The 23,484-nt window shown below is 57.1% G+C and overlaps 8 protein-coding genes across 8 annotated transcripts; 3 read left to right on the plus strand and 5 right to left on the minus strand.

The window, feature by feature from the left end:
- Positions 1 to 369: 369 nt before the first annotated feature.
- INS49_014991 (uncharacterized protein) lies at positions 370 to 2,353 on the plus strand (the record flags this gene model as incomplete). Its single annotated transcript, XM_043175678.1, has 4 exons — positions 370 to 659; positions 767 to 880; positions 951 to 1,095; positions 1,169 to 2,353. The coding sequence occupies 4 exons, from the start codon at positions 370 to 372 to the stop codon at positions 2,351 to 2,353; spliced, it is 1,734 nt and encodes a 577-aa protein (XP_043020635.1).
- A 3,507-nt stretch (positions 2,354 to 5,860) lies between these two features.
- INS49_014992 (uncharacterized protein) lies at positions 5,861 to 6,867 on the minus strand (the record flags this gene model as incomplete). Its single annotated transcript, XM_043175679.1, has 2 exons — positions 5,861 to 6,641; positions 6,737 to 6,867. The coding sequence occupies 2 exons, from the start codon at positions 6,865 to 6,867 to the stop codon at positions 5,861 to 5,863; spliced, it is 912 nt and encodes a 303-aa protein (XP_043020636.1).
- An 850-nt stretch (positions 6,868 to 7,717) lies between these two features.
- INS49_014993 (uncharacterized protein) lies at positions 7,718 to 9,516 on the minus strand (the record flags this gene model as incomplete). Its single annotated transcript, XM_043175680.1, has 4 exons — positions 7,718 to 8,337; positions 8,397 to 9,138; positions 9,317 to 9,412; positions 9,502 to 9,516. The coding sequence occupies 4 exons, from the start codon at positions 9,514 to 9,516 to the stop codon at positions 7,718 to 7,720; spliced, it is 1,473 nt and encodes a 490-aa protein (XP_043020637.1).
- A 1,724-nt stretch (positions 9,517 to 11,240) lies between these two features.
- Positions 11,241 to 14,124, plus strand: INS49_014994 (uncharacterized protein; the record flags this gene model as incomplete). The annotated part of the gene is made up of 2 exons (XM_043175681.1): positions 11,241 to 13,937; positions 14,023 to 14,124. The coding sequence occupies 2 exons, from the start codon at positions 11,241 to 11,243 to the stop codon at positions 14,122 to 14,124; spliced, it is 2,799 nt and encodes a 932-aa protein (XP_043020638.1).
- Positions 14,125 to 14,913: 789 nt separating this feature from the next.
- On the minus strand, positions 14,914 to 16,717 carry INS49_014995 (uncharacterized protein; the record flags this gene model as incomplete). Its single annotated transcript, XM_043175682.1, has 2 exons — positions 14,914 to 16,139; positions 16,198 to 16,717. The coding sequence occupies 2 exons, from the start codon at positions 16,715 to 16,717 to the stop codon at positions 14,914 to 14,916; spliced, it is 1,746 nt and encodes a 581-aa protein (XP_043020639.1).
- Positions 16,718 to 17,265: 548 nt separating this feature from the next.
- INS49_014996 (uncharacterized protein) lies at positions 17,266 to 18,309 on the plus strand (the record flags this gene model as incomplete). Its single annotated transcript, XM_043175683.1, has 1 exon — positions 17,266 to 18,309. The coding sequence occupies one exon, from the start codon at positions 17,266 to 17,268 to the stop codon at positions 18,307 to 18,309; it is 1,044 nt and encodes a 347-aa protein (XP_043020640.1).
- Positions 18,310 to 18,798: 489 nt separating this feature from the next.
- INS49_014997 (uncharacterized protein) lies at positions 18,799 to 20,385 on the minus strand (the record flags this gene model as incomplete). Its single annotated transcript, XM_043175684.1, has 1 exon — positions 18,799 to 20,385. One exon carries the CDS (start codon positions 20,383 to 20,385, stop codon positions 18,799 to 18,801), a length of 1,587 nt encoding a protein of 528 aa, XP_043020641.1.
- A 594-nt stretch (positions 20,386 to 20,979) lies between these two features.
- INS49_014998 (uncharacterized protein) lies at positions 20,980 to 22,031 on the minus strand (the record flags this gene model as incomplete). Its single annotated transcript, XM_043175685.1, has 3 exons — positions 20,980 to 21,154; positions 21,207 to 21,564; positions 21,623 to 22,031. 3 exons carry the CDS (start codon positions 22,029 to 22,031, stop codon positions 20,980 to 20,982), a joined length of 942 nt encoding a protein of 313 aa, XP_043020642.1.
- Between the last annotated feature and the right edge of the window lie 1,453 nt (positions 22,032 to 23,484).

Below are 23,484 nucleotides of genomic sequence, written 5' to 3' on the forward strand. Positions count from 1 at the left end.
TGCTCCCATCTTCCCGACCCGGTCGCCTCCCCCCCTTCAACGCCGAGAACCGCGGGTTGACCGCCCCAGCACCTTGGACACACTGTGGGCACCAAGACCTCATCCACACAGGCTCAGGAAAACAGAACATACGTACATCCGTCCAAAGGAAACCAAGAGGAGGGACCAAAGACAGGAACTCCCGTCTTTTGGAACAGTCATTCTCGAAGGGTGGTCATTTCGCTAGGAATGGCACCACCGAGTCTGATGTCGTCCCAATCTCCCGTGTCGGACATCTCCCCAAGGGCACATGTCAGCTCGCTGGCTACAACATATCCCATCCAACACCATTCTCCTCCTACCCCCACTGAAGCCCACATTCTCGCCTCAATGAGCCGTGAGGACAGGGTCATGGAGTTCACACAGCCCCAGTACCACACGCCCGCCGTCCCCCGGTCGGTCAAGTTCGAATTGGTCACCGACTCTACCCAGTACCGGGCGCGATTACCCATGAGGGTACAGATCTACCCCCACGATACAACTGAGTCCATCATCACCACCGTCAAGAACTTCTATGGTCTGTACCCGAGCGCCACAAGCTGTCCCGGCGTCAGCTTCGAGGATGAGCATGGGAACACCATCATCGGAAGGTATGAGAACTTCCGCCACAACTCGGTTGTGTACGTGCGAGTCCGCGATGGTCCTCCCACTCCTGGCCCACACGCCGCTCAGCCGAGCCAGCCAGGCGCCCAGTCTTTCTACGCCCAAGATGGACTCGCCGTTCAAGGCCCGCAGCAACAGTCACAGCATCTGTCACGGCCCGGTTCCAGGTCCTCCAGGCGGCGCAGCGTCTCACCGACCAACGTCCACGAGCGACGAAGCGCTTCTACCAGTACGAATGGTAGGCATGCCCGTCCCCGTTCCAATAGGAGCCGGGGCCCCGGGTCGCAGACACACAACGACGCACACAGTGAAAGCATGAATGGCTACAGCAGCGGCGATAATGCCCCGGGCTCCTCCTCGGGCAAGTCCAAGGAGCAGATCGGCAGCACCGAGATCAGCCTCGACAACATTGTCGAAGGCGGCCGTCGCAAGCGAGCCAAGTTTGAGAGCTCTGTAAGTCAATCGCTTGCGTCTTCGATGCTGTCGAAGCTTGCTCGGAGCTCGTCGCTAACAGCAGCAACCACAGGAGCTGCCCCTTTTCGCACCTCCTCAGATGCCTGCTGCCCTATCCAACCCTTCAGTCTCTCCAGCTCGCCGCATTGAGCACAACCGTGCGACCCTTCCGTTCGTACAACCTGGTCAGAATCCCTTTACCAACCCTCGGCTGCTGCAGTCGCCGCAAAGTTATACACCCGGCTACAATGGTGTTGGCATGTATGCCACTCCTGTCACCGATACTCGCCGTGCGAGGAGCACAATTGGCTACTCTAATGCCTTGGGCATCGGCCCGAACATGGGCATCTTGCCGACGCCAGACCCCACCGTCGGCAGCTGCATGTCGGAAGAGGACAAGGACGTGGCCATCCAATTGATGCGTCTCGGCGATATCTCCAACATTTCCCATGGTCGTACTTCTGCCTCTACACTTGACGATACCTTTAGCCGCAATGCGGACGCAGCTTCCTCGACTGGCGCCACTAGCGATGGTGACAGCGAGAGCGACGGCGAGAAGCAGCCCGTGCGGAAGCAAAAGCTCGACGCGGTTGGCACCAGCAAGAAGATATATCCCACCACCGAAACCCATTTCAGCCCTGCCAACGCCGAGTTCGAGCCGAGCGAAGACGAGGATGTCTATTCCGACGGCGGAGAGGGCACAATGAGTGCCCCCAAGCTGAAGGCGCCAAAGTTGCCCAACGGCCAGAAGCCTCGATCTCAGTCCACCAATGTGAAGCCAAAGACCGCGAAGGCAAGCAAGCCCACCAAGCCTGCTTCCGGCGCCAAGGCCAAGAAATCTGGCAGCATCATCCCCAACGGCCCGATGTCTCCCACCTCTCTACCGGCATCCCGCAAGCCGTCCATTGTGTCCAACGCAGGTGCTGCCAGCAGCGTGCAGGGTGACGAGGACCACCCCGATCTCTCTACGAAGCCGCGATGCCAGCGCTGCCGGAAGAGCAAGAAGGGGTGCGACAGACAGCGCCCTTGCGGCAGATGCCGCGATGCTGGGATTCCCGCCGAGTTGTGCATCAGCGAAGACGAGGGCAACGGCCGGAAGGGTCGCTACGGTCGACACATGGGCGTGCCCGTCGTCGGCGGCAAGGAGGAGATGCCGGCGCCCGCCAATCCCTTGCTGCCTGCCGCGCCGATTGCCACGGCCATGGTTGCAATGACTGCCGCTAGCTCTGCGGACAAGAATAAGAAGCGGAAGAGGTAGCCAGGCCGCTGGCGTCCGCTGTCCTCCTACGTACTGCCACCCGACTGCTGAACACTCACCTTTGTTCCATACATCTTGGACGACTTCGAAAAACGCAGCGGTACAGAGCTCCGCTCTCACGGCGGGACTAACGACGACGCCTCTAACCGCGTACGCAGTTTTGTGGACGAACGGCAGGAGGCAGGGGAGCACACAATTAACGGGATGGGACTGAAAAGTGCTTGTACGGATCTATCGTGTCTATTGTCTGGGGCCTCACGGCTGGAGACTTCCTAAGCATACAGCGCTCAGCGAACAACTTGACGGCTTCAACAGCTGCCGTCGTCACACTCCTTTACTATACCCGGCGGGATTCAGGCGTTGTTGGCCATATTTTTTTCATCGAAGGTTCCTGTCTTGTCGATATGGCGTGCGTGCACTTGTCCTCTTTTCCTTTTTTTCCCTTTTCCTGTCTTGGGTCGGGCTCGGTCAGTGTGTGGGGGTGGGGGCTGGCTTTTACACAATGCTGCTACCACACAGTCATCTTTACCTGACCAAAATCGGCGAGGCTTCCAGAAGCTTTTGGCTGGACCCGGGCCGTCCGGGGCGCAGCTGGAGATTCGAGGATGAAGATGTTCCAGGGGTTCGGGAAAGTGGATCTGCCAAAATTGAAGTGGAGAAGCGAGCGCTGTGATGGCAATGCTCGGGCCATGGGCGGTGTGTTGGCAGCCCTGCGGGTGGCGGTCAAGCGACAGAGACTGCCCTTGCTGGCTTCTGGATTCTGGCTGCTGCTGGCCTTGTCGGAACGGAGAAAACTGCTTTCAGCGCTCTGCGATGAAATCGATCAACCTTGATCAGAGTCGGGAACATCTCCCTTGGAGATCCCCTTTTCCTTGCAAACATTTCCTTGTTATGGGCGGCGGGCATTGTTGTATCAAACTGGCTTATTTGTCTTTTTTTGTTTTTGTTTTCTGGCTTTCCATCTCCTTTTCTGGACTGACGGCGCGCAATATGTCGGCGAATTGAAACCACAAACTACAACATCAACAAACTGTGAGCTTACCCCCAGGGAGGTCGAGCACTCTAGCCGGGGCAAATACGAATCACACTTCAAATCATGGCGGCTGCTTCTCGCGTGATAATGATTGATGGCTGTTTACTTGGCTACCTAGGCCACTCCTACAGTAGGCGCTGGTTCAAATGTCTCGCTGGGTGGTTGGTGTCGGGCGCATTGCGCAGTTGCCCTCACCGCCGCAAGAGCATGCGATCCTCATCTGCCTGCGACGTTGACATGCCGCTTGTCGCAGACCCCCACCCCCGGCTGTTTCCAAGCGTTTTGCGTCAGCCCCCTGTCGGCCTCTGGGCTCTCAGATCCCTACTCGCCCCCCGGGATCTCTGTGGTGTGAGGTAAGTTAATAAAGGATCAGGACCCGGGGCGGAAGATTGGTTCTGGGTTCTCTTGTGTCTTCGGTAGGATTGATCATACCACCTGCAACCCCGAGCTATGGGCAAAATAAAGTAACGATTGGATGCGATGTAATCCCTGGCATGTGGCCTGACCTCTAACAAGCCAAAGAAAGAGCCGAGCAGTTGCATATATGCACATACATTTATGTCAATGTGTGGTGCAGATCCACGCCCAACGGTGGCCGCGCTGCCCTCTTGTCTGCGTGCCCGCCTGGGCAGTGAGCCCGACCGATGACTAACAACCCCCCTCCCCCCCCTCCTAGGGCTCCATTAATAGTAGCAAATTACCATCCCTGACGCGGGAATCGACGGCACCTGCCGCAGGCGACGCAAAGCAAAAATGAAGAGGGAAAGAGGCATGGTGGGGTGGGGGTGGGGGAAGGCGGCGTGTGCCAAGACCAATTACGATCCCTGCTCGTGGTCCCCTTCTGGGCTAGACCGCAAAGTTTAAAATTGCTCGGTTTATATTTTTGGGGAAAGGCTGGGGCGTGCCTTGTTGCGGCTTGCCGGGAGGGAGAGACGTTGGTTGGAGGGAGGGGGCCAGCTTGGGGGTTTTCCTGTTTTACCCCACATGTCATGCGAAGTACATCAGCGGCCCGGCAATGCAGAGTGTGGAATAATGTAACCCTGGTATGTTGTATCGATGAAGACTACTGCATGTATTCGGTCTTGCATCCATGTTTCTCTCTTCTCCCTGTTTCTTTGGACGGCGCCGGCAGATCACAAGGGTTCAGCTGTGGCCTGCACTCGGGCGAGCACCGTCTGTATAGATACCATACCTAGGGCTGCTTCTCCCTCTCGACTCATCGTGGGCGTGGTCTCGACCGTCCCATCCCACCCCGCGGCCGAGACGCCCCATGGGCGCGTGCAAAATCTTGTCCGACAGTGAGCATGCGGTAACACCGGTCGGCCACTCCTCCCCCGACGTCGCAGTCTCGCATCATCGCTCAGCATGGGATATGTGCCCGTACTCGATACTACGCAGAGTCCAAAGCCGCCGTATCCCGATCAGACGATCAAGTGTGGTCAGGTCTTCGTTCACTTCGCCATCTCATGCGCCGAGCAGATGCTTCTTGTCTTAACTGCTTGGGACGCTGGTGAGACTGGGAGGGATCATGTATTCGAACATTGTCACGGCTCGGCAATGTCCGGTGCTCGTCTCACACACTGCATGGTCTCCTATTCTACCCATATACACGTGGCGCCGTCCTTGGGCTTCAGAGTTCATTGGTGGGCAGCAGCCGTCGAGAGTTATTTGAGGCTCTGGAAGGTGTAACAGGCACTCGAGCTGGTCCGGCCCTGACGTTGATGATGTCTTGTTTATCCCCGGGGACTCGGCGTCATCCGCCCACTGAGATTCAAGTGCTGAATTGTCTTGGCTTTCTGACTTCAGAGACGAGTAGACTTGAAGGTCCGGACAGTATCATCATGAACAACGCATATGTGGCTGATATGCGGTCGTTCAAATTTTCTGACAACATGGGCGGTTTTTGCTTTCAAAAGCATCCGCAGCCTTCAAATCTCTTAACTTTGCGATGGCTTATCCACGAGTGAGGGCGATTTTACGGAACTCGTTAAACACGAGCAGATGGTCTCACACATGAGCACCTGGGTGCACTAATCATAGGGGTGAGTATCATCTGTCAGCACATAGAGGGATGAGTTTGTACAATCTCAATCAATCACACAAGATTGATTTTTTCCAAAAGATAATGGTCCGAATGATTTAGTGAGACGAGGCAACGAGGCCGCTGTCGGGTGAGATAGAGCATTTTGTCTTTGAGACAGAAACCTAGGAACCTTGGCCAACGTTTGTAGCATTGCAATGATCACATGGTGTTTCATACAATGGCAAGACATGACTCGAAGGGCTGCATGATGCGAGGCTCCCATTGCGAGGAATCCGTTTCATGGTATCTACACAGTGACAGAACTGTCAGTGGGTGGGATACACTGCTGATGGTCCAACCTCACGAGGCCCATACTTGCAGCAGCCTATCCTATTCAGCTGAATAAGTATCCTGGAAAACCACATGTCCAGGCTCTTTCATACTCCCTTCTCTAAGCTTTCAGCCTCCCCAGCTCCTCGAGAGTCTTGACCAACACCCTCGCAAAGCTCCCATCATTCAACACATCAAAGTGGCCACCCTTCAAGTCCCGAAATACCAGGACATCCCGCACACCGTCCACTCTCAGCCTCCGCTCCATGGTCTCGACCTCAGGCATATCTACCAGCTCGTCATCAGCCGAGTGCGCCAGCACGGCCAGCCGGGGCCCAGCCTGCCCCGCCCAGGCCCCGAAGCTCCCCGCGGCCGTCGCCGGGCTCGCGTCCCGCCAGGCGGACCGGTCCGTCCCGAACGCCGCCTCGATGAAGCCAGCGTACCCGCCGCCCATGCGTCCGTCGAGCCCGACCAGGTCGTAGATGCCCTCAAACCCCACCACCGCCGGGAGCGCGACGTCGTCGAGCCCCTCGCTTCGGCAGGCCGGCCCCAGCAGCGCCTGGTACGCGAGAGACGCGCCGGCCGAGTGTCCGAACAGCACGTAGTCGCTGCCGCCACCGCCGAAGCCGAGCCGCCGCTGCAGGAAGCGCAGCCCGGACACCACGTCGTCCAGGTGGTCCGGGTGGCGGGCCGTGCGCGCCGCGAACGAGGGCGTCGTGGCGGCGTCCTGGGCGAAGGACGGGTGGGGCGAGAGGCGGTAGTTGAGGGAGGCGAAGCCGGCGACACGGGGGGGCGCATCGGGCATGTGCCACTGCGAGGAGGGGTCTAGCAGCGCGTTGATGGTCGGCTCGGCCTCGCTGAAGGTGCTCCTCGGGTCGCGCCAGGCGCCGCCGTGGATGAATCTTTATTTGTGGGCGGACTTGTGTCAGTCTTGATTCCTTAGAGGGGGGGAGGGCGCGTGTTGGACCGGGGTGTCATCGAGGAGGAGCCCACTCACACGAGCCAGTACTTGGTTGTCCCCGGAGCTGGCGCTGCGACCTTGTCTTCCGGGAACTCCCAGACGGCGACATTTTGCAGGACGTTGTCTTTGCCGTAGTAGTATTCTGTTCTCTTCAGAGACTCCGTCATGGCTGGCTGAGTGGCGGTATGGCACACAGCACGTCCTGCCAGAGTTTGAGTGCTAGACCCTGAAAAGTGGCTGTTTTAAGTCAGAACTGCGCTCACACGGAATGGTTATTTGTTGTTGATCCAGTCCAACTGCCAATTCGCATTTCCAGAAAAACGAGCCACAGACCCCAAGATGCAGCTGCCTGCTTCAAGTTCACTGAGTCAAAAATGATAGGCTTTGAGTCGCACAAGGCAGGCAATCGAGAGACGACGGCAGCTGAGGAATTGGGGCCGGCGCTCATCGGAGGCTAGCGCCCGGGGCGGACCTCCGCTGAGATCCGCTTATCTTGACGTCTCCCGACTCCCGAAGTTCCGACTCACGGCCCGATTGGCACGCCACACCAAGCCATGCACGCTACACCCTTCCATGAATTTCTTGCTTATCCTGGCGATTTCTGTCATGAGATCCCCCGCCTTTCATTCCCATTATTTATTGTCGTAATTTTCAGCACAGGAATCCTTCTGACATAGGGGGCATCGCACAGATTGAATAGAATGACAGGTCACGATAAATGTGAGTGAGAATGAGAATATATACCTGCCTAGTCCAATATTGAAAGCAATCCTCTATGAATCTGGAGTACTGGACTACCGTCTAAGTGCAATGATACAAGCCTAAATGCAACCTCAAGCATTGCCTCCCTCATAATGCTTTAGTACTCCTGAGCGCCTTACTTGATCCGAAAAGGAACGAGCTCTCGAGCTTTTCCTTATACTTGGACGGACCAGTCTAATCTTGAATTTAACCCCTGGGGAGGAAGAAGAAAAAAAAGAAATAGGACACCTGATCTCGGAAGCCACTGTCCGGTCCTCAAGGCGAAAGGGTAAGCTCTGGAAAGTATTGCGCAATTTTATTTGGGTCCCCATACGATGTCCTGTCTACCGGGCTCATCGGGGTCGGTGGCTCTGTTTCCGACGACGGAGACGGGCTTTGCAGCTGGTCAAGGTTGCTGAGCGACATCCTCTTCTTCTTGATGTTGCCCAGCGCCGGTGGATTCGAGGTAGATGCCTGTCTGCTGACTGGTGGCCCAGTCACTGTTCTGAAATCTGTGCTTTTGCTAGTATCCACGGTTGACAAAGAAGGCCGAGGTGATGCGGCGACAACGCTGTTGGGTGCCTCAGAAGGTGTTGTCCTCGAGATCTGGGGGGTGATCGACCTCATCAAACTGAACGGTATTGTTGGTCCCAGGTTGGCCCTTTTGTGAAACATCTCCGCCTGTAAGTTGCCCTCAGGGGCGACCACCGCCGGGTTGGGCATGGGCAGCGGCGTGGGGGTCTTTTCGTTCGCGGCAAGGCCTTTGCTTTGCACGAAGCCAGCCGATCGGCGATGCCAGGGGTCTTTATGATGGAATTGGTCTATTATCGGCTGGACGAAAGCGGTCTGGTCATGGATGGTCAAGATGGAGTTGGTGGGAACGTTGATCCAGTTTTCTGCAGCACGGTCAGTGAGTGACTTTCTACCATCGAGTTGCGGATGGGGTTTGGCTGACCTCTCTCAAACGTCAGAGGCTCGCTAGAGACGAGAACCACATCGGCGCCCTTATCGCGTCTCTTCATTTGGTAATTCTCGTTGTCATCATGCTGTCTCGTCTCCCACTGGGTGCCCGAGGAATAGTACAGACTAGCGGCCTCATCGGTGGAGCTGTTGATGTATCTGGTGCAGATGATGCTGTGCCCGTCGGAGACGCAGAAGTTGAGCAAGCTTCGCGTGTCGATGTTCTCGCTGTGCAGGGTGCTCTCCGGTATCTGGTCGATCAGGTCGTTGATCTGCGCGATGGTCTTCAACATGGCTTTCCTCAACACCATGGGACCGAAGCCCTTCTTCGGAGAAGAGCTGGGGTCGACACCCATGCGCTCGAGGGTGTCGAGGAACAGGGCGAAGGCCCATTCGCTGTCGGTACCTCCCCTGACACCTAGGTACCATTTATCGGCGAGACGTTCAGCCAGTCTGCGCTTGATGTGCTTCCAGCCGCCGAGTCCACCGTTGTGCATCCACATGAGGCTGCCATGTTCGAAGGGGTGGCAGTTGTCTGGGGAGGTGGAGCCTTCGGTGGTGGCTCGCACATGCGCAAATATGAGGTTCGATGCGGTTTTTGAGGCGATTCGCTGCAGGTTCGGGTCGTTCCAGGCGGGTGTAGTCGAGGTGAAGATGCAGGGTTCGGCGCCCAGCTTGGGGCTGGTGTAGTAGCCTATGCCGAAGCCATCGGCATTGTTTGCTCCGCGCCTCGTATCCTACGTCAAAGATGTGAGTTAATGTGACACGCGCGGCCGAGAGGTGTGGTTGAAGACGGTGAACGGAGGGTTAGGAGAGGGGCAGGGAGGGATGACGTGCTTTGTGACGGGAAACAAAGAAGCAATTCGGGAAGCGAGGTCGGCTCGCCAGGTAAGACAAGGCTCATGGGGGACATACTAGTCGAAGGCGAGAGTCGAAGCTCTGTCTGAGGATGGAGTGGCACGGTTCGAGGATAAGCTTGGAGAGCAGGATCTCGTCACTTCCCTTGTAGACCTGTTGGATTGACGGAGTGGCTCGTTAGCTTGGGCCGGCAGAGTTCATGGCGGTTGTGCAGCGCTGCAGCCCGGGCGAGAGGTGCTTACCAGAAAGCGACACATCGTATTCTTGTCGTGTGCGCAGGACGTTCTGCGCGCTCGGGAGGCACGAGACCAAGCAGATTGGGCGGTGGAGTTGAGAGAGGTGGGGGGGGGGGGAAGGGGCGGTGGAATGGGATAATGGGAGGAATCAATAGGCCATCTGCTTGGGAAGATCAAAGACTCCTTTATGTGGTCCCGTTGTGCAGTGGCGTTGATCGTCTGGTTGGTGTTGTGAGCCGTCGGGCGAGAGCGAAGGTTGGAGCATAGAGCGGGAGCAGGAGTAAGACTCCCAACTGTGACGCAGGATGTTGTGACTGCATGTCCCGTAACCTTCTTAAATTAGGCGTCTTTGCTGGGTCGGCAGGGGGCGGGTACCCCAGAGCTTCCAGGGCCCCGACCCTGCAACCTGAGGGCTGCAAACAGAGGGCCCTAGGCCCGAGACCCCACTGAAAGGAAACCTTGGAAACATCTTGGGCCCGTCAGGGCCGTCAAGACAGCTGGACAGGGGGGATTGGGCTACAGGGCTGACATGCCCAGGTGGATCATCTCATCCAGCATGGAATGGCGGGATCAGTCAGGAGTGGGGCCCGACGGTCCCTGGAGAATGGGCTGATGGAACTCGTGGAATTTGACAGTTAACCCGGGTATCTAGCTGGCCTAGTCCAAACTGACGATAGCCTGCACACCTAAATTCGTAGTCTGTCATCGTGGTCTACTCATTGCTTAGTGCTTTGGCCCTTTGTTTGTGAGAGGTGTGAGAGAGGTAGCTGTTGGTCCACCAGGGACGCTGAGATTGGCACTGGGGACTGTACATGTATCATTTCCCGGTAGCCACAGTATAAGCAGCCAGCAGAAGGATAGCTAACAGCCGTCGTTTCGGCGCGAGTCTGGAAATCGATCGTGTCTGTCTGTCCAACAAGGTTTGCCACGGAGAGTCCGTTCATTGGAACTACTTGCGCATGCGAGCGCCCTGCCGCACGGGATCATACTATTGCCTGCTCTGAGAGCGCCACGCCTCACCAAATCTCGTGCTGACCATGAGCAGAGAAAACAGCCACCCCGAAGTCAGACATCATTGGGCATCGGCATCGGCAATGTCCATGTGGTGTCACTCTGAGATCTTTTTCCCAGTGACAGGCTTGGCTCGTATATGTACTTAGGTACTGTGTGTACGACCACAATCAGGTACCCTGGTATCCACCCTCGGCCCAGACAAAATAGAGCGCACTCACATTAAGTCACCTTCCCCAAAACTTGTCACCCGCTACCACAACCCATCAACTTAACAGCCTCGTTTCTTTTCAAAAGAATATTTAAATAAGCCATAAACTAGCTATATTGATAGCTGGGCTTAAATATTGATTGATAAGTTATTTAAGAGTTCAATTGAAACTTTGGTGATGGGATATTTGATGTAGCTTTTGCAGAGCAGTTTGTGAGTGCGCTCTTTTTTGTCTGGGCCGAGCCACCGTACTGCGCCCGTTATGTAATACAGCACGAGCCACATCAAGGGGAGCTAGGCCTCTTTAACGTGGCCCGCCGCGCCATACGCACGACGCTCAGTACGGTCAGTAATTGGTCGTTTTCTTGCGTCCTTAACCCTCGCCGTCAACCCCAGATATCCGCGTGCCACTCCTTCATGTGTGCATCACAGCTCACCTCCCGCGATATATGACATGTTCAGAGGTTACAGAATCAACAAGATCCCCTAGAATTCCCTCCCCCGCCATCCACAACCACCCAAAATGGACGATCTAGCCGGCATGGACTGGTCCAACTCGACCTCGTCCACCTCCAACCAGAAGAAGCCACCCATGAACTCGTCGAGCGCATTCGCCTCCTTTCCCTCTCTCCAGCCGACCCCGTCCCCCGTCAACTCCGGCCGAAATACTCCTCTGTCCTCGCACGCGTCTGGCCAACTTTCCGCCGCTGGCTCCAAAGCCCCCGCCTCCGCCCCCACAAAGCCCGCCCACGATGCCTTCAGCAACCTCATGGCCACGACCTCCTCCAAGAGCACCGCAAAGATGAGCCTGGCCGAGCGCCAGAAGCAACTCGAGGCTGAGAAATTGAAGAAGCTACAGGAGAGGAAGCAGCAGCAGAGCGCTGCTTACGGCGACGGCCAGTTCTGGGACGCCCTGGGCCAGGGTTCCTCGTCAGGGGCCGCATCGCGAACGGCGTCACCAGCTTTGCACGCGCCCGGGCTCAACGCTTCCGCGCAGAAGGCGCCACCAGGATCCGACGATGATCTCTTCGCCGCGTTCAACAAGGATACGAAAGTCGACAACGCCAGCCACTACCCCCCTCCCGCATCGGGCAAATCAACGCCGGCTCTAGATCTAAGCAGTCCGAGTGCCTGGAGCCAACCCGCGCCGACATCCAACGGAAACAATGGTAACCTTGCCATCGACGACGACGATCCGTTCGGGCTGAACCAGCTTCAAGCCAAGCCTGTACCAGCAGCTTCTGGTGCTCCCGCCCCCGCCACTGGGGGAAATGACGATGAACTTGATGATTTGCTTGGGGATCTTGGGAGGCCGGTCGATGAAGTGCGCAAGAAGCAGGAAGCCCAAAGGCAAAAAATACCAGCGAAACAGGAACCAGAGCCAGGGAAACCCATAGAGGACTCGGATTCGAGTTCCAGCGAGGACGAGGCGCCGAGACACCAAGAAAGACCACAAGGACGGCCACAGGGGAACGACCCATTCGACAAGGCAATCGCTCAGATCATGGAAATGGGGTTTTCTCCTGAGGATGCCGCGAGAGGCTTGACAGAGAGCGGCCAGGGTCTAAATGTGCAGGCAGCTGTCAGCTTCCTGCTCAACGATGCTCACCAGAAGGCCAGAGAGAAGACTCAGCGAGGTGCCTCGGCGGGCATCAGTGATGACAGGTCTCCAAGTCGCGCCCGGAACGGGAGCCCTGCTTGGGCGAGCGAGGAGAGGCCCAGTCGGCGGGACAATCGATCTCCAGCCGCCGCTGATGCGGATCTCGCAAAGACGGCTGCTGCAGTTGGTAGTAACCTGCTCAAAAGCGCAAACAAGTTCTGGAGTGTTGGCCAAAAGAAGGTTCAGAAAGCTATGGCCGAATTCCAAGAAGGTCCTGCTGATCCCAGCCAACCCAAGTGGATGAGGTCGGCGCAGCAGGAGATGACGGCGGAGAGAGAGGGTCGAGAACGACCAGTGGATGTCACCGACGAAGCAATGATGCTCGACTCGGGCGCACGACCGGACAGGCAGTCTCGCAGACCAGCTCAGCCGTCTCGGCCAGAGCCTCAGAGAAACTCGTCTCGGGATCAGTCACCCGCATTGTCAGCGAGCTCGTCCAGGAGCACGCCTGGCCCCAAGTGGCAGCAAAACCAGCAGCCCTCTTTTCTCGATCCCAAGAGCCGGCTCAGCAAGCAGACTATCGAAGAGCAAGGTTCGCAGGCCTACGTCAGCCCGGCAAGAAGGAAGAAGACAACACCTCAGCCGCCCACAGAACCCAAACCATTCACAGAAGAGCCGGATTTGTTCAGTTCACAAGCACCGTCACGGAATCTGCCTACTCGGTCTCAGCAGCCCTCACCTAGACCTGCTGCTGTCTCGCAGCCTCCACGCAAAGCACCGACTCCAAGGCCTGCTCGCCAGGTGCCTCACCTAGACCCTTCAGCACTCCAGTCGTCCACGCGCCACCGCAGTGATGGTACTGCACACTTCAAGAGGGGAGACTACGCGGCAGCCCACGCATCATACTCATCTTCTCTCTCCGCAATCCCGCAGACTCACCCGTTGGCGATTGTGATTCTGTGCAACCGCGCCTTGACTGCCCTCAAGACTGGTGAGCCGAGACAAGCGGTTACTGATGCCGACGCAGCCCTTGAGCTGATCGGCCCCGGCAAGGGCGAGGGCGAGAACATCCCGCTTCAGGACGAAACAGGCGACAAGCGAGACATGAAGGATCTGTACGGCAAGGCCCTCACCCGCAAGGCTGAGGCCCTAGAGCAGATGGAAAGGTGGGCCGATGCCGGCGTGGTCTGGCAGAGCTGCGTCGAGAGCGGAGTCGGCGGTCCCACCGCCATCGCCGGACGCCAGAGGTGTCAAAAGGCTCTCGCACCGAAGCCCAAGCCCGCCTCCAAGCCCGCCAAGCCAGCAGCCTCCCGAGCACCACCACGACCGAGGCCCACGGCACCGGCCAAGGACTCGGAGGCCGTCACCCGGCTGCAGGAGTCCAACAAGGCCGCCGAGGCTGCTGACGCGGAGAAGTTTGCGCTGTCGGACCAGGTGGACGCGCGCATAGCCGCGTGGCGCGACGGCAAGAGGGAGAACCTGCGCGCCTTGCTGGCGAGCCTGGACCAGGTGCTGTGGGAGGGCAGTGGGTGGAAGAAGGTTGGGCTGCACGAGCTCGTCATGGCCAACCGCGTCAAGGTTGTGTACATGAAGGCCATCGCCAAGACGCATCCTGACAAGGTGAGTTAGCAGAGGGCGTCCCCCGCCCAATGGTCCGGGACTCCAAATCGAAGAGAGAAATGTGCTGACTTTTCCTTTTCTACAGCTGGCGCAAGACGCGAGTGTCGAGGCGCGCATGATCGCCGCGACGGTGTTCTCCACGCTCAACGAGAGCTGGGATAAGTTCAAGGCCGAGAACGGGCTTTGATTTTTAGATTTATGGCATGTGGGATGTGGGATGTGAGCGAATGGGACGAATTGATACCTTAAATTAGACCACATGATCTTGAATCGATTTCTTGGGATGATCAATAATCTTTTCATAACACCGTCTTGTATAATTCAGACCCGCTTGTCCCAAGCTGGTGTGGTTGAATCAAGACAGACTAGGCATGCACCCGTTCGTTCCCCTAGAGCATGGCATGGACCTAACTGGAAAGGATACATGACGCTCTTTGTCGCTCGTGTCGCAGGTAAAGCTGTCGTATTGAGAAGGGAGGGCAAAGGTTCGAAATGCCTACCGAACATGATATCCGTCCCGAATTCACATCTCGATTCTCACATTGCAGTTTGACCAACAAAGGTCATCATTGTTCATGGACGAGTTTCATTTTCGGCGTTGCCCTGGGGCCGCGTTGCTTCCTCTACAAAACAGTACACCTTCCCGGCCATGCACCTGTCCATATCCTGGGCTTCTATACAGCCTAACCCAACGCCTGCTCGATGCAAATTGTCTTCCTCGGTAACCTGATTGCCCTCTGGACAGCCCGGTTCTGAACCCAACCAGCTCTTCCGCGAAGACTGTAAAGCACGCTTCTTCTCCTTATTACCCAGAACCACTGTAGGCTGATAGCCACCATCGTCAGCGCCGACGGCGTGGATAACGCGGCTGAATGTTCTCCTGGGACGCCCTATAGGCCAACCTCGTGCGCGGCTTCTTTTCCATAAAGCTCGTTCCATACCGTAGCCGTAAGGAGGCATCGGCGCGGTCGGCTTCCTAAGCCGCCGCGCCGTCCTCCTCGGCCGCGCCGATGCCGTTGGGCGGGAGCTCGTCCGGGCCGACGTTCCACTCGTCCTCGTCGCTCCACTTGGGCACCGCGACGAACTTGCCCGTGATCTGGCCCATGCCGTAGGCGGTGCCCGCGTAGCCGTCGGGCTTCTTCTCGTCGTCCAGCTCGGTGAGAACGGCCGTGCGCAGGAACTCGACGGGAATGCCCGACTCGCAGTCGAACAGCATGCCGCCGTAGTCGATCTGCATCTTGCCCGACTTGCGGATAATGAGCCGGCCGACGAATCCTTCCGGCTGGTCCTCTGGCTCCCGCGGCGCCTTGCCATCGGCGCCCTCTTCTTGCTTGATTTTGGCGTCGTCGTTTGCGGTGAGGTCGACCGGATTGTCGGAGTTGTGGGCTGGGGCGTCGAGCATGACCACGTCGTCGCTGGGCTCGTCTTTAACGGGGCCTTGTGACTGTTGTGTCCGCTCGACGGTGTGAAGTGGTGGTAGGAGAGGAGGGAATTGGAACATGTAGAGGTTGCCGTCGATGATTGCGGGTTTCCGAGGGGGCTTGGTCTCTTGGACATCTGAATCGTCGTCTTCTTCTCCGCTCGAGACGCCGAACAACCGTCGTTGGAAAGCCAGATTCTCGGCGGCAAGCTGGTCCTCGGGGTCCTGGTACTTCTTCTTGAGTGCTTTCGCCTTCTCCTCTGCCTTCTTGATCGCCCGTTTCGTCGTGAGAGTATCGATCTCGTTGACCTCCTCGCCTTCGATCTTAACGCGACGATTCGGTTTCGCGCCAGGCCACTTCCGGTCGTCGTCTTTCATCTCCACGTCATCTTCGTTCAAGAATATGTCCTCGTCTTCCGAGACGTCGCCTGACGAGACGGTTACCACGGCCTCTCCCCTGTCCGCGGCTTCGACTTCCTCTGCAGTAGCAACCTCTGGTTGATCCGGTTCCTTGGGTTCTTGGCGTTGCATTCCCTTGGGCAGTAGTACTGGCGTGCCCTCCTTGCTCTTTACTTGCTCCTCCTCATCCTCGATGACAACGTATTCGACGATTTTATCCGTGTTCATGCGCCTGCCGGTTGGCCGGCTCGACTCGCCGCTGAAACCCTTGCCTCCTTCTGATTTGACGCCGCCGGACCAGCCGCGGCCACCTGAGCCGCCGCCTCCTCCACCACCTCCACCGCCGTAGTCGTACAATCGTCCGAACCCGCTCGATCCTCCTCCTGGTTGTTGTCAGTAACTTATCTTGTATATTATATCAGCAACTCTTCAAAGACTCACGAGAACTAGTAGCTTCAATCATCGACCCAAAACCACCAGCGCCACCCCTAATAACACGGTCTTGGAAACCGCCCGCGGGACCACCTCGCGCACGCCTCCCACCCCGGCCCCGTGCTGCGCGTTTCATGCGCGCATCCTGCGCCGCCTTGTCCTCGAGCTTCTGAGTCTCCTTTTGCGCGATCGCCTCTCTGTCCAATTGTGACCGCCGCACAGCTCTGGGGAGGAACTTTCCAAATCCGGAACCGCTTCCTCGGGTCGCAGCTGCTGGCCTTGCTGTTGGTGCTGGTCTTGTTGCGCTGGCGCCGGGAGTTGGGGCTGCTTGGGAGGCGGAGGGATCGGCGGCGTTGTCCTGGGCCGGCGTCTTCGTTTCTGAGGCTTGAGGTGCAGCTGGAGGTGCATTCACGGCCTCTGAGCCCTGAGAACCACCGCTTGGAGCAGCAGAGGCTCCTCCGCGACCACGACCTCGGCCACCTCTGCCACGGCCCCTGCCGCGTGGGGCACCACGGCCTTCTGGGGCCATATTCGTTGTGCTGTGCTATGTCGGTTCCTTGGGCGGTGGCGTTGGTGCTGAGACAGCGAATGGTCGGGTGGGAATGGACCTAGGCAGTCGTTGTCATTTCATGGTTTCGCCGAAGAGTCATCAATGCCAGTCGAGTTTGGGAGGAGGAAGAAAGTCTGGTGGGGGACGGCGACGCAGCACCGAAAAATAGTTATCGATGAGACAGCAAGGTACCGGGCTGCAGGGGTAGCTCTTAGTGGCCCGACTACTGGGTACCTAGGTACCGAATTGGGCTACTTATTGACTAATATTATGGTATCTGCATTATAGAAATTCAGTCTCATCCCATACGGTTATCAGACCTCATGTCTTATATACCGCCCTCGTCCCAAAAGAGCTTTTCAACGTATTGCATGTCCTCAACGCACTCACAAGTCTCTACTCTATTTCCTTGGTCTTGAACATCATCAACTGCCCAATATTGGTCTCTTCAACCCCTGCCCACCTCTACCTATTGACTTTCTCACTGATTGCATCGGATATATCAAGATGACCATGATAAGACCGCCATGAACTCGCCGTTCCCTGCCTCCGCCTCTGCTCCTGGAGATGGAACAATCACCGTAAAGCGGCTGCCCAATGGCCACTCGCACCTCGAGGGCATCACTTACCAGTACCCCCTCAAACTCATCTCGCCTCCCCGAAATCACCAACAGGACAAATCCGTCCTCGTCTTTCTCCTCTCCTACGGCGGCGGCCTCGTAGGCGGGGACACGGTCAACCTGGCCGTCCAGGTGCAACGCGATGCCCGCCTCAGCATCGTCACCCAGGGCCACACCAAGATCTTCAAGTCGGCCACCCCGGACATCGTCACCCGCCAGACGCTGAACGTGGCAGTCGAGGACGGCGCGGCCCTGTGCCTGCTCCCGGACCCGGTCCAGCCCTTCGCCGAGAGCGTCTACGAGCAGACGCAAATCTTCCGCCTCAGGGCCCCAGGAGCATCGCTGTTCCTACTGGACTGGGTGACGCAGGGCCGCAGCGCCCGCGGCGAGGACTGGGACCTGGTCAAGTGGATCGGGCGCAACGAGGTGTGGTGGTCATCCGGCGCTGCTGCAACCACCACAACCACCAGCACGACGGCCCCGCAGAGCAGCAGCAGCGGCAGGCTCCTCGTCCGCGACGCCGTCAAGCTCGACGGCAGGGCGTCCCTCTCGGCGGCGGCGGGGGGCCTCAGGTCCACGATGCACGGCTTGGGCATCTTCGGCACCCTCATCCTGCGCGGGCCGCTGACCAGGTCCCTGGGCGAGTTCTTCGTGGCCGAGTTCGCGGCCCTGCCGCGCATCGGGGCGCGCGACTGGAGGACCGACGAGGCCAGGCAGCTCGCCGAGGACGAGGGCGCCCGGGACCCGCACGTGGTCTGGCGCGAGGAGAGGCTCGAGATGGAGGGGCGGGAGAAGGTCCTCTGGTCGGCGGCCAGCGTGAGGGGCTGCGTGGTCGTCAAGTTTGGAGCGGCCACGGTAGAGGCCGGGAGGACGTGGATCGGGTCTATGCTTGTGAAGGAGGGCAGTGTAGAGGAGCATTTCGGGGACCAGGCGTTGATGTGTGTGCGGTGATGGGCTGGGTTGATGCTTCTGATGCAACCTTGTCGACAGCCGCCAACGGAGTATTACTTCCCACCATTGATGGAAGTCATCTGCGCATGTACTCTCTGCTCGTTGTGTTGGGCAGAGAGAAATTTGATCCAACAAACGTCCTTCAATTACCTCTACTTATAAACAGTGGCCATTCGCCCCAGGTACTGTCCTCGTAGATCCGGAACACAGGGACGCCAGACTGGAGATCCATAATCAACCATCCTTCTTTCGAAAACCCCCTGATTTCGAGGCCTGTTTGCAACACGACACAGACCGTGGTCTGCCAAAACCCTCTTGGGGAACGCCCCCTGATGCCAGACATGATTGTCGGCCCGGCCTGCACACACACGTACACCATGCTCTGCAAGCCACCAACCGGCAGACTCGGAGGCATGTTCCTTTGTCACAGTACTGCGATCCCAAGCTTTGCCTGCACCATCGAACGGCTCGGCCACATCAGCATCGTCGTCAATGCCCCAGGATGCGGCCGGCCCTTCTCTTTTCCTCCATGTGAGGATCGGGTTCCTCTGAGAACATCAGGCCTTCTTTCTGTAGTCGTACCCACGTGCTATTGAGGGCTTGGTGCTCAACGTACGTGCCCCTCAGATGGCGCCTGCCGGATCCCGTATCAAAAGCACGCCGCCCGTGCAGAACCCGCCAGTTGTCGAAGACGACACAGTCTCCGGGCTGCAGCCTGAATTGAACCATATTGACGGGGTCCTCTATGCTGTCCCTAAACACTTTGGCTGCTTCCTGCCAGTTTTCTACCAGGAAACCGGCTCGACGATCAAATGGAGAAGTGATGCTGCCTCGTCGGAGTGCTGTCCAGAATGGTGCTTGGAAAGGCGGCGACCAGCGCACGCTCATTGGAGTTGTATCCTTTGCCTTGTTTCGGCGTCTGGAATGAGTGGTGATGGTTTCATGGTGATTATGCCAATAATGGCCCCCTTTGGCGTAGTGAAAACCTACGGGGCTGTTTGCAAGCGTCTGATAATGACTTTCGTTGTTAAGCTTCAGGTCGTAGGCGGCTCGGAGTCCGTCGGAGAAAAGGGAATCGCCTCCTTCACAGCCGTTCTCGAGGCAGTGAAGAATCTGTATCCTCGGAGGCTCATTCAAATACATCAGATCCTGGTGGAGGCAGAGAAACTCGTTGGTGTATGCAACATTCTCAGCCTGTGGCTTGGAGACAACGTCCCATGTCGGCCCGTAAAAAGTAGCTTGCAGGTGGCCAAGTCTCGAGGCCACCTGTTCGACGGCAGACGCTGTCTGAGGCACGTCCCGGATGATGACCAGCCCCCAGTGGTGCAGGTTGCGGAAAGCCTCAGCAAAACGTAGGCTGTCTTCCATCCAGGACGCGTAGTTTATCTCCCTCGACCGACTGTCCTTGTCGAAATACTGGGAGTCCCAAATCTCACGGGCTGATACGTTGCGCTTGTAGGGCACCGGGTGTAGGAGTATGTCGTGTAGCACAGCGAGCGGGTACGTTGACACGTGCGGGTTGCCGCCGAGTGCCAGGTCGTTGGCCCAGGACACCTCGAGGCCCCCATCCTCCAGGACCTTCAGGCTGTCGACCTTGAGGGCGGACGGTATATCGCAGGTTGCGAACCGCTTCTGGCCCGATGACTCACTCACACACAGGTGGCATTGACATGCATCTCTGAGCCAAATCTGTGACAACGTGACTGGCGCGTGGAGTTTGTCGAACTCGAGAGAAATGTCCCTTGGGTTGGTGGCCGGTTCCGCCTTTACCAGTGTGCCAATTTGTTCGGCACTGCTCGGCTGCTTGTTGCCAGGCGGCGGCTGCGAAGGTTGTTCGGGGGCATCTTTGTCGTCTTCACGGCCTTTGCCCTTCACCTCCTGGCGCGTGGCGTGTTTCCTCGCCTTTGAAGAGCCATGTCGGCAGCCCGACTGTGGGAGACGTGGCGACACTGGAAGGACTGACGTAGCTGAGACGGCTAGTCGAGGCACAACGGGGCGTATGTGGCCTGCATCTCCACGGAGACGAAGTGTTGGCCGCAGCCACGCGCCGGTCAAGCGGCCAGCTCGGGACAGCATCTCGGCTCGGTCTTGTCTAGGGGTGGAGGCTGAGCGATTGAAGGCAATGACGCGTCCCTGGGTAGGGGGAGATGAACGACTATGGAAGGAGAATTGCAACGAGCCGACTTAAAGCGTGAACGAGGTATTACCAGAGTGTTGTGCGCGCAGGGAAAGAAGCAGAGACGAAGCTGTCGCTGCACCATCCCCGACGAAGGTGAGGGGGCCCTGCATTTGGCTGGGTCCGGGGCCGCAGGGATGCGGAAGTTGCTCATGTGCCACCACATTGTAGGAGAACACGAACATGATGTTGGATGGGCGGAGATGCAGGTACAGGCTGATGACATGTATATACATATCACCGCATCAACAGATTGAGAATACAGTTGCAGCATGACTCTATTTGCAGATACCTGGGTCGGCTCAAGGGCACGCCCATCCCTTGGCATGTGGGGGCGGTGATGGAGACAAACACATTGGATTCCTATACGGATGTGTATCCATTACACATACACAACTCCCCTCCGCTAGAATGGCTTCATGGATTTTCTGGGTGACGAATTGTGTCCCCAGGGGTTGGGTTCATGGGTCATGTACAAGATAATAGGGCAACATCTACAGACGGAGTACGACCTTGCCGACCTGCTTGCCCTGCCACACATACTCAATCGCCTCATCGGCTTCTTCAAATGGCTTTATCGAGTCAATGATGTCGTCAAACTGGATCTGCGTAGCTGACAAGGCAGCACAGAGGTCGTCCATGTCAAGCTTGGAGCCAGCGTTGATGCCCCTGTGCCCGGATCAGCCCCCGTGCTCCACAAAGCTGGCAACTACTTACTTACCTCACAACTACTCTCCTGTCGATAACAACTGGGAGAAGCTCTGCCAGCTGGCCAGAATCCTGCTTGCTGAGATACCCGACCACGCTGACTATCCCACCACGCCGGGTGCACTTCATGCTCTTGACCAGGGACGAAGAGCCGCCGACCTCGACCACGAGGTCCACCCCGATGCCATCGGTCAGCCTCAGCACCTCCTCGTGCCATTCGGGGTTCCTGGCGTGGTTCACCGTCACAAGTGACGGGCTCGCAAACTGCTGGCTGATCCTCTCCAGCTTCGCATCGCTCGACGATGTCAACACGACTTTCATGCCCGCGCTCTGGGCGAGCTTCAGGGCGAACATGCTCACCCCACCCGTACCTGTGAAACAATTGTCAGTAAATGTTGTGTATTCATGGAACGCATGGGCAACGATCACCTTGGATTAGAACACCCTGCCCGATCCCCACCCCCTTCAGCGCCGCCCACGCCGTCGTGCCCGCGCAGGGGATGATGCTCGCCGGCACCCAGTCCAGGTACCCCGGGAGCTTGCACACCTTCCACTCCTCAAAGACCACATGGTCCGCGAGCACGCCGTCCTCGGAACCTGCCCCGCGAACAGTGGCCCAAGTCCTCCCCTTCGGCCCCCAAACGAAAGATAGCTTTCGAAGATTTGCGCAAGTTTCGAATGCTTTGCCGACGGCCGGGTACACACAACTCTCGTCTCCTGAGCCTGACCAGATTAACTCGTCCTGGTGCTGGTGCTGGTCCTGCCTCTCGAAGGAGAAGCAAGACGGACTGTCATAGTCCTCCACCCACTGCCAAGCGTCAATAGCTTCAGTCGTCATTGTGAGGCTGCTGAGATTCGTGAATTCACCGCATTCGGCAAGGAGATCCTAGGATGGTGTAAACTTTGATTAATCTCACGTTTGAAACACAACACATAGGCTTTGACCTACCGAGATCCTGACATGACTGTCTCTCGTATCATCGTATCCCACGTTTCCTTAAAGAGCCAGACTGGAGATACAGGGAAAGTACTGCCTAACGACTAAACATTGAATTAGTATCATCGTTCGTCAGTGCAAATGTATGGAGACTTTTCCACGTGCCTTTCAAATCGTCTGGAACCCAGCCATTCTTACCGCGAAGTGATTCAGTAAAAGAGTAGCCGAAGAGGTTGACGAATTTTTCCGCTTCCAGAATACCATAGGCACTGCCGAATTTAAAAATCTCCAGGGCCCGGAGCGACCCCAGTGAAGCCGCTGCTTCCAATGCTCTTCGACATCCGGGGCGAGACACCCCATCGCCACCGCCGGTCCGAATGGGCCTTCCAGTGAGGTTCAGACGGAGCAAGGTGACATCGGGGCAGGCTTTTATTATAGATGTCGACTCGTACGCCTGTCCATCCTGATTGATTGGCACGCTCAGTGTTCTCACAGTGGGCAGCTGCCCCTGTCTCAAAATGCCGCTCAATGGCACACCCACATGAATGCTGAGTTCGACGATGCGAGGCATATGTTTTAGAAGTCTGTTCAACCTCAATGAGCCTCTATTAGACCTGGTGTTGCGGGGCCTAGGTTTTACCACCAGCTGCCTGCAAGAAAATGTTAGCTCAAGATTCCATCATTGATGCCCGAGAGCCCCCAGGGCAAAAGTGCTGGATGGGCCCAGGTTGGTCTTGAGACTTACTTGATCTCGCCCAGGAAGTCTGTTCTTGTCAGGAGCTGCCCGAATTCCTGAGAACAAGTGCTGACAGTCAAATGTAGACGCTCCGTAGTAACCCTTCGGGCACGTTTTGAAACCAGAGAAAACGATTTGATAGACTCAAAGCAGACTTTTCCATATTCATCCGGTGTACACAAAAGTGCAGCAATTTCCATGAGAAGCTCATTGGGCAAGTCGAAAAGTGGGCAGTGTTGTTCCTGTTCTCCCGCTGCGGAGTTGCCATCATCAGTGGGATCATGGCTACAGGCGAGGGAAGAATGGTGGTGCTGGGATGGCCGATGACTTTCACCTAATTTGTCATTTGGACCCCCCTTCGCATGGGCCTCGGAGGAAGTTGCTGGTGGTTTCAAAGCAGGGGTTTTCTTCCAGCATTTTTTCTCGATGTGCCCAGCCTTGTGGCAAAAATAACAAGTCGTATAAGCCTTTTTGCGAGCCATTTTAAGTGAATCCAGCTGATTCAAGTTAAGGCGGTGATTCGTGGGACAGTCGATTTTTCTGGATCAAACAAATGAAGCTGCTTTTATTGGTAACCCAAGAGATGCAAAATTGGGCAAGGTAGGCGTGCGTGAAGAA

Source organism: Diaporthe citri (genome assembly GCF_014595645.1).
Source record: "Diaporthe citri strain NFHF-8-4 chromosome Unknown scaffold_8, whole genome shotgun sequence".
Lineage (NCBI taxonomy): Eukaryota > Fungi > Ascomycota > Sordariomycetes > Diaporthales > Diaporthaceae > Diaporthe > Diaporthe citri.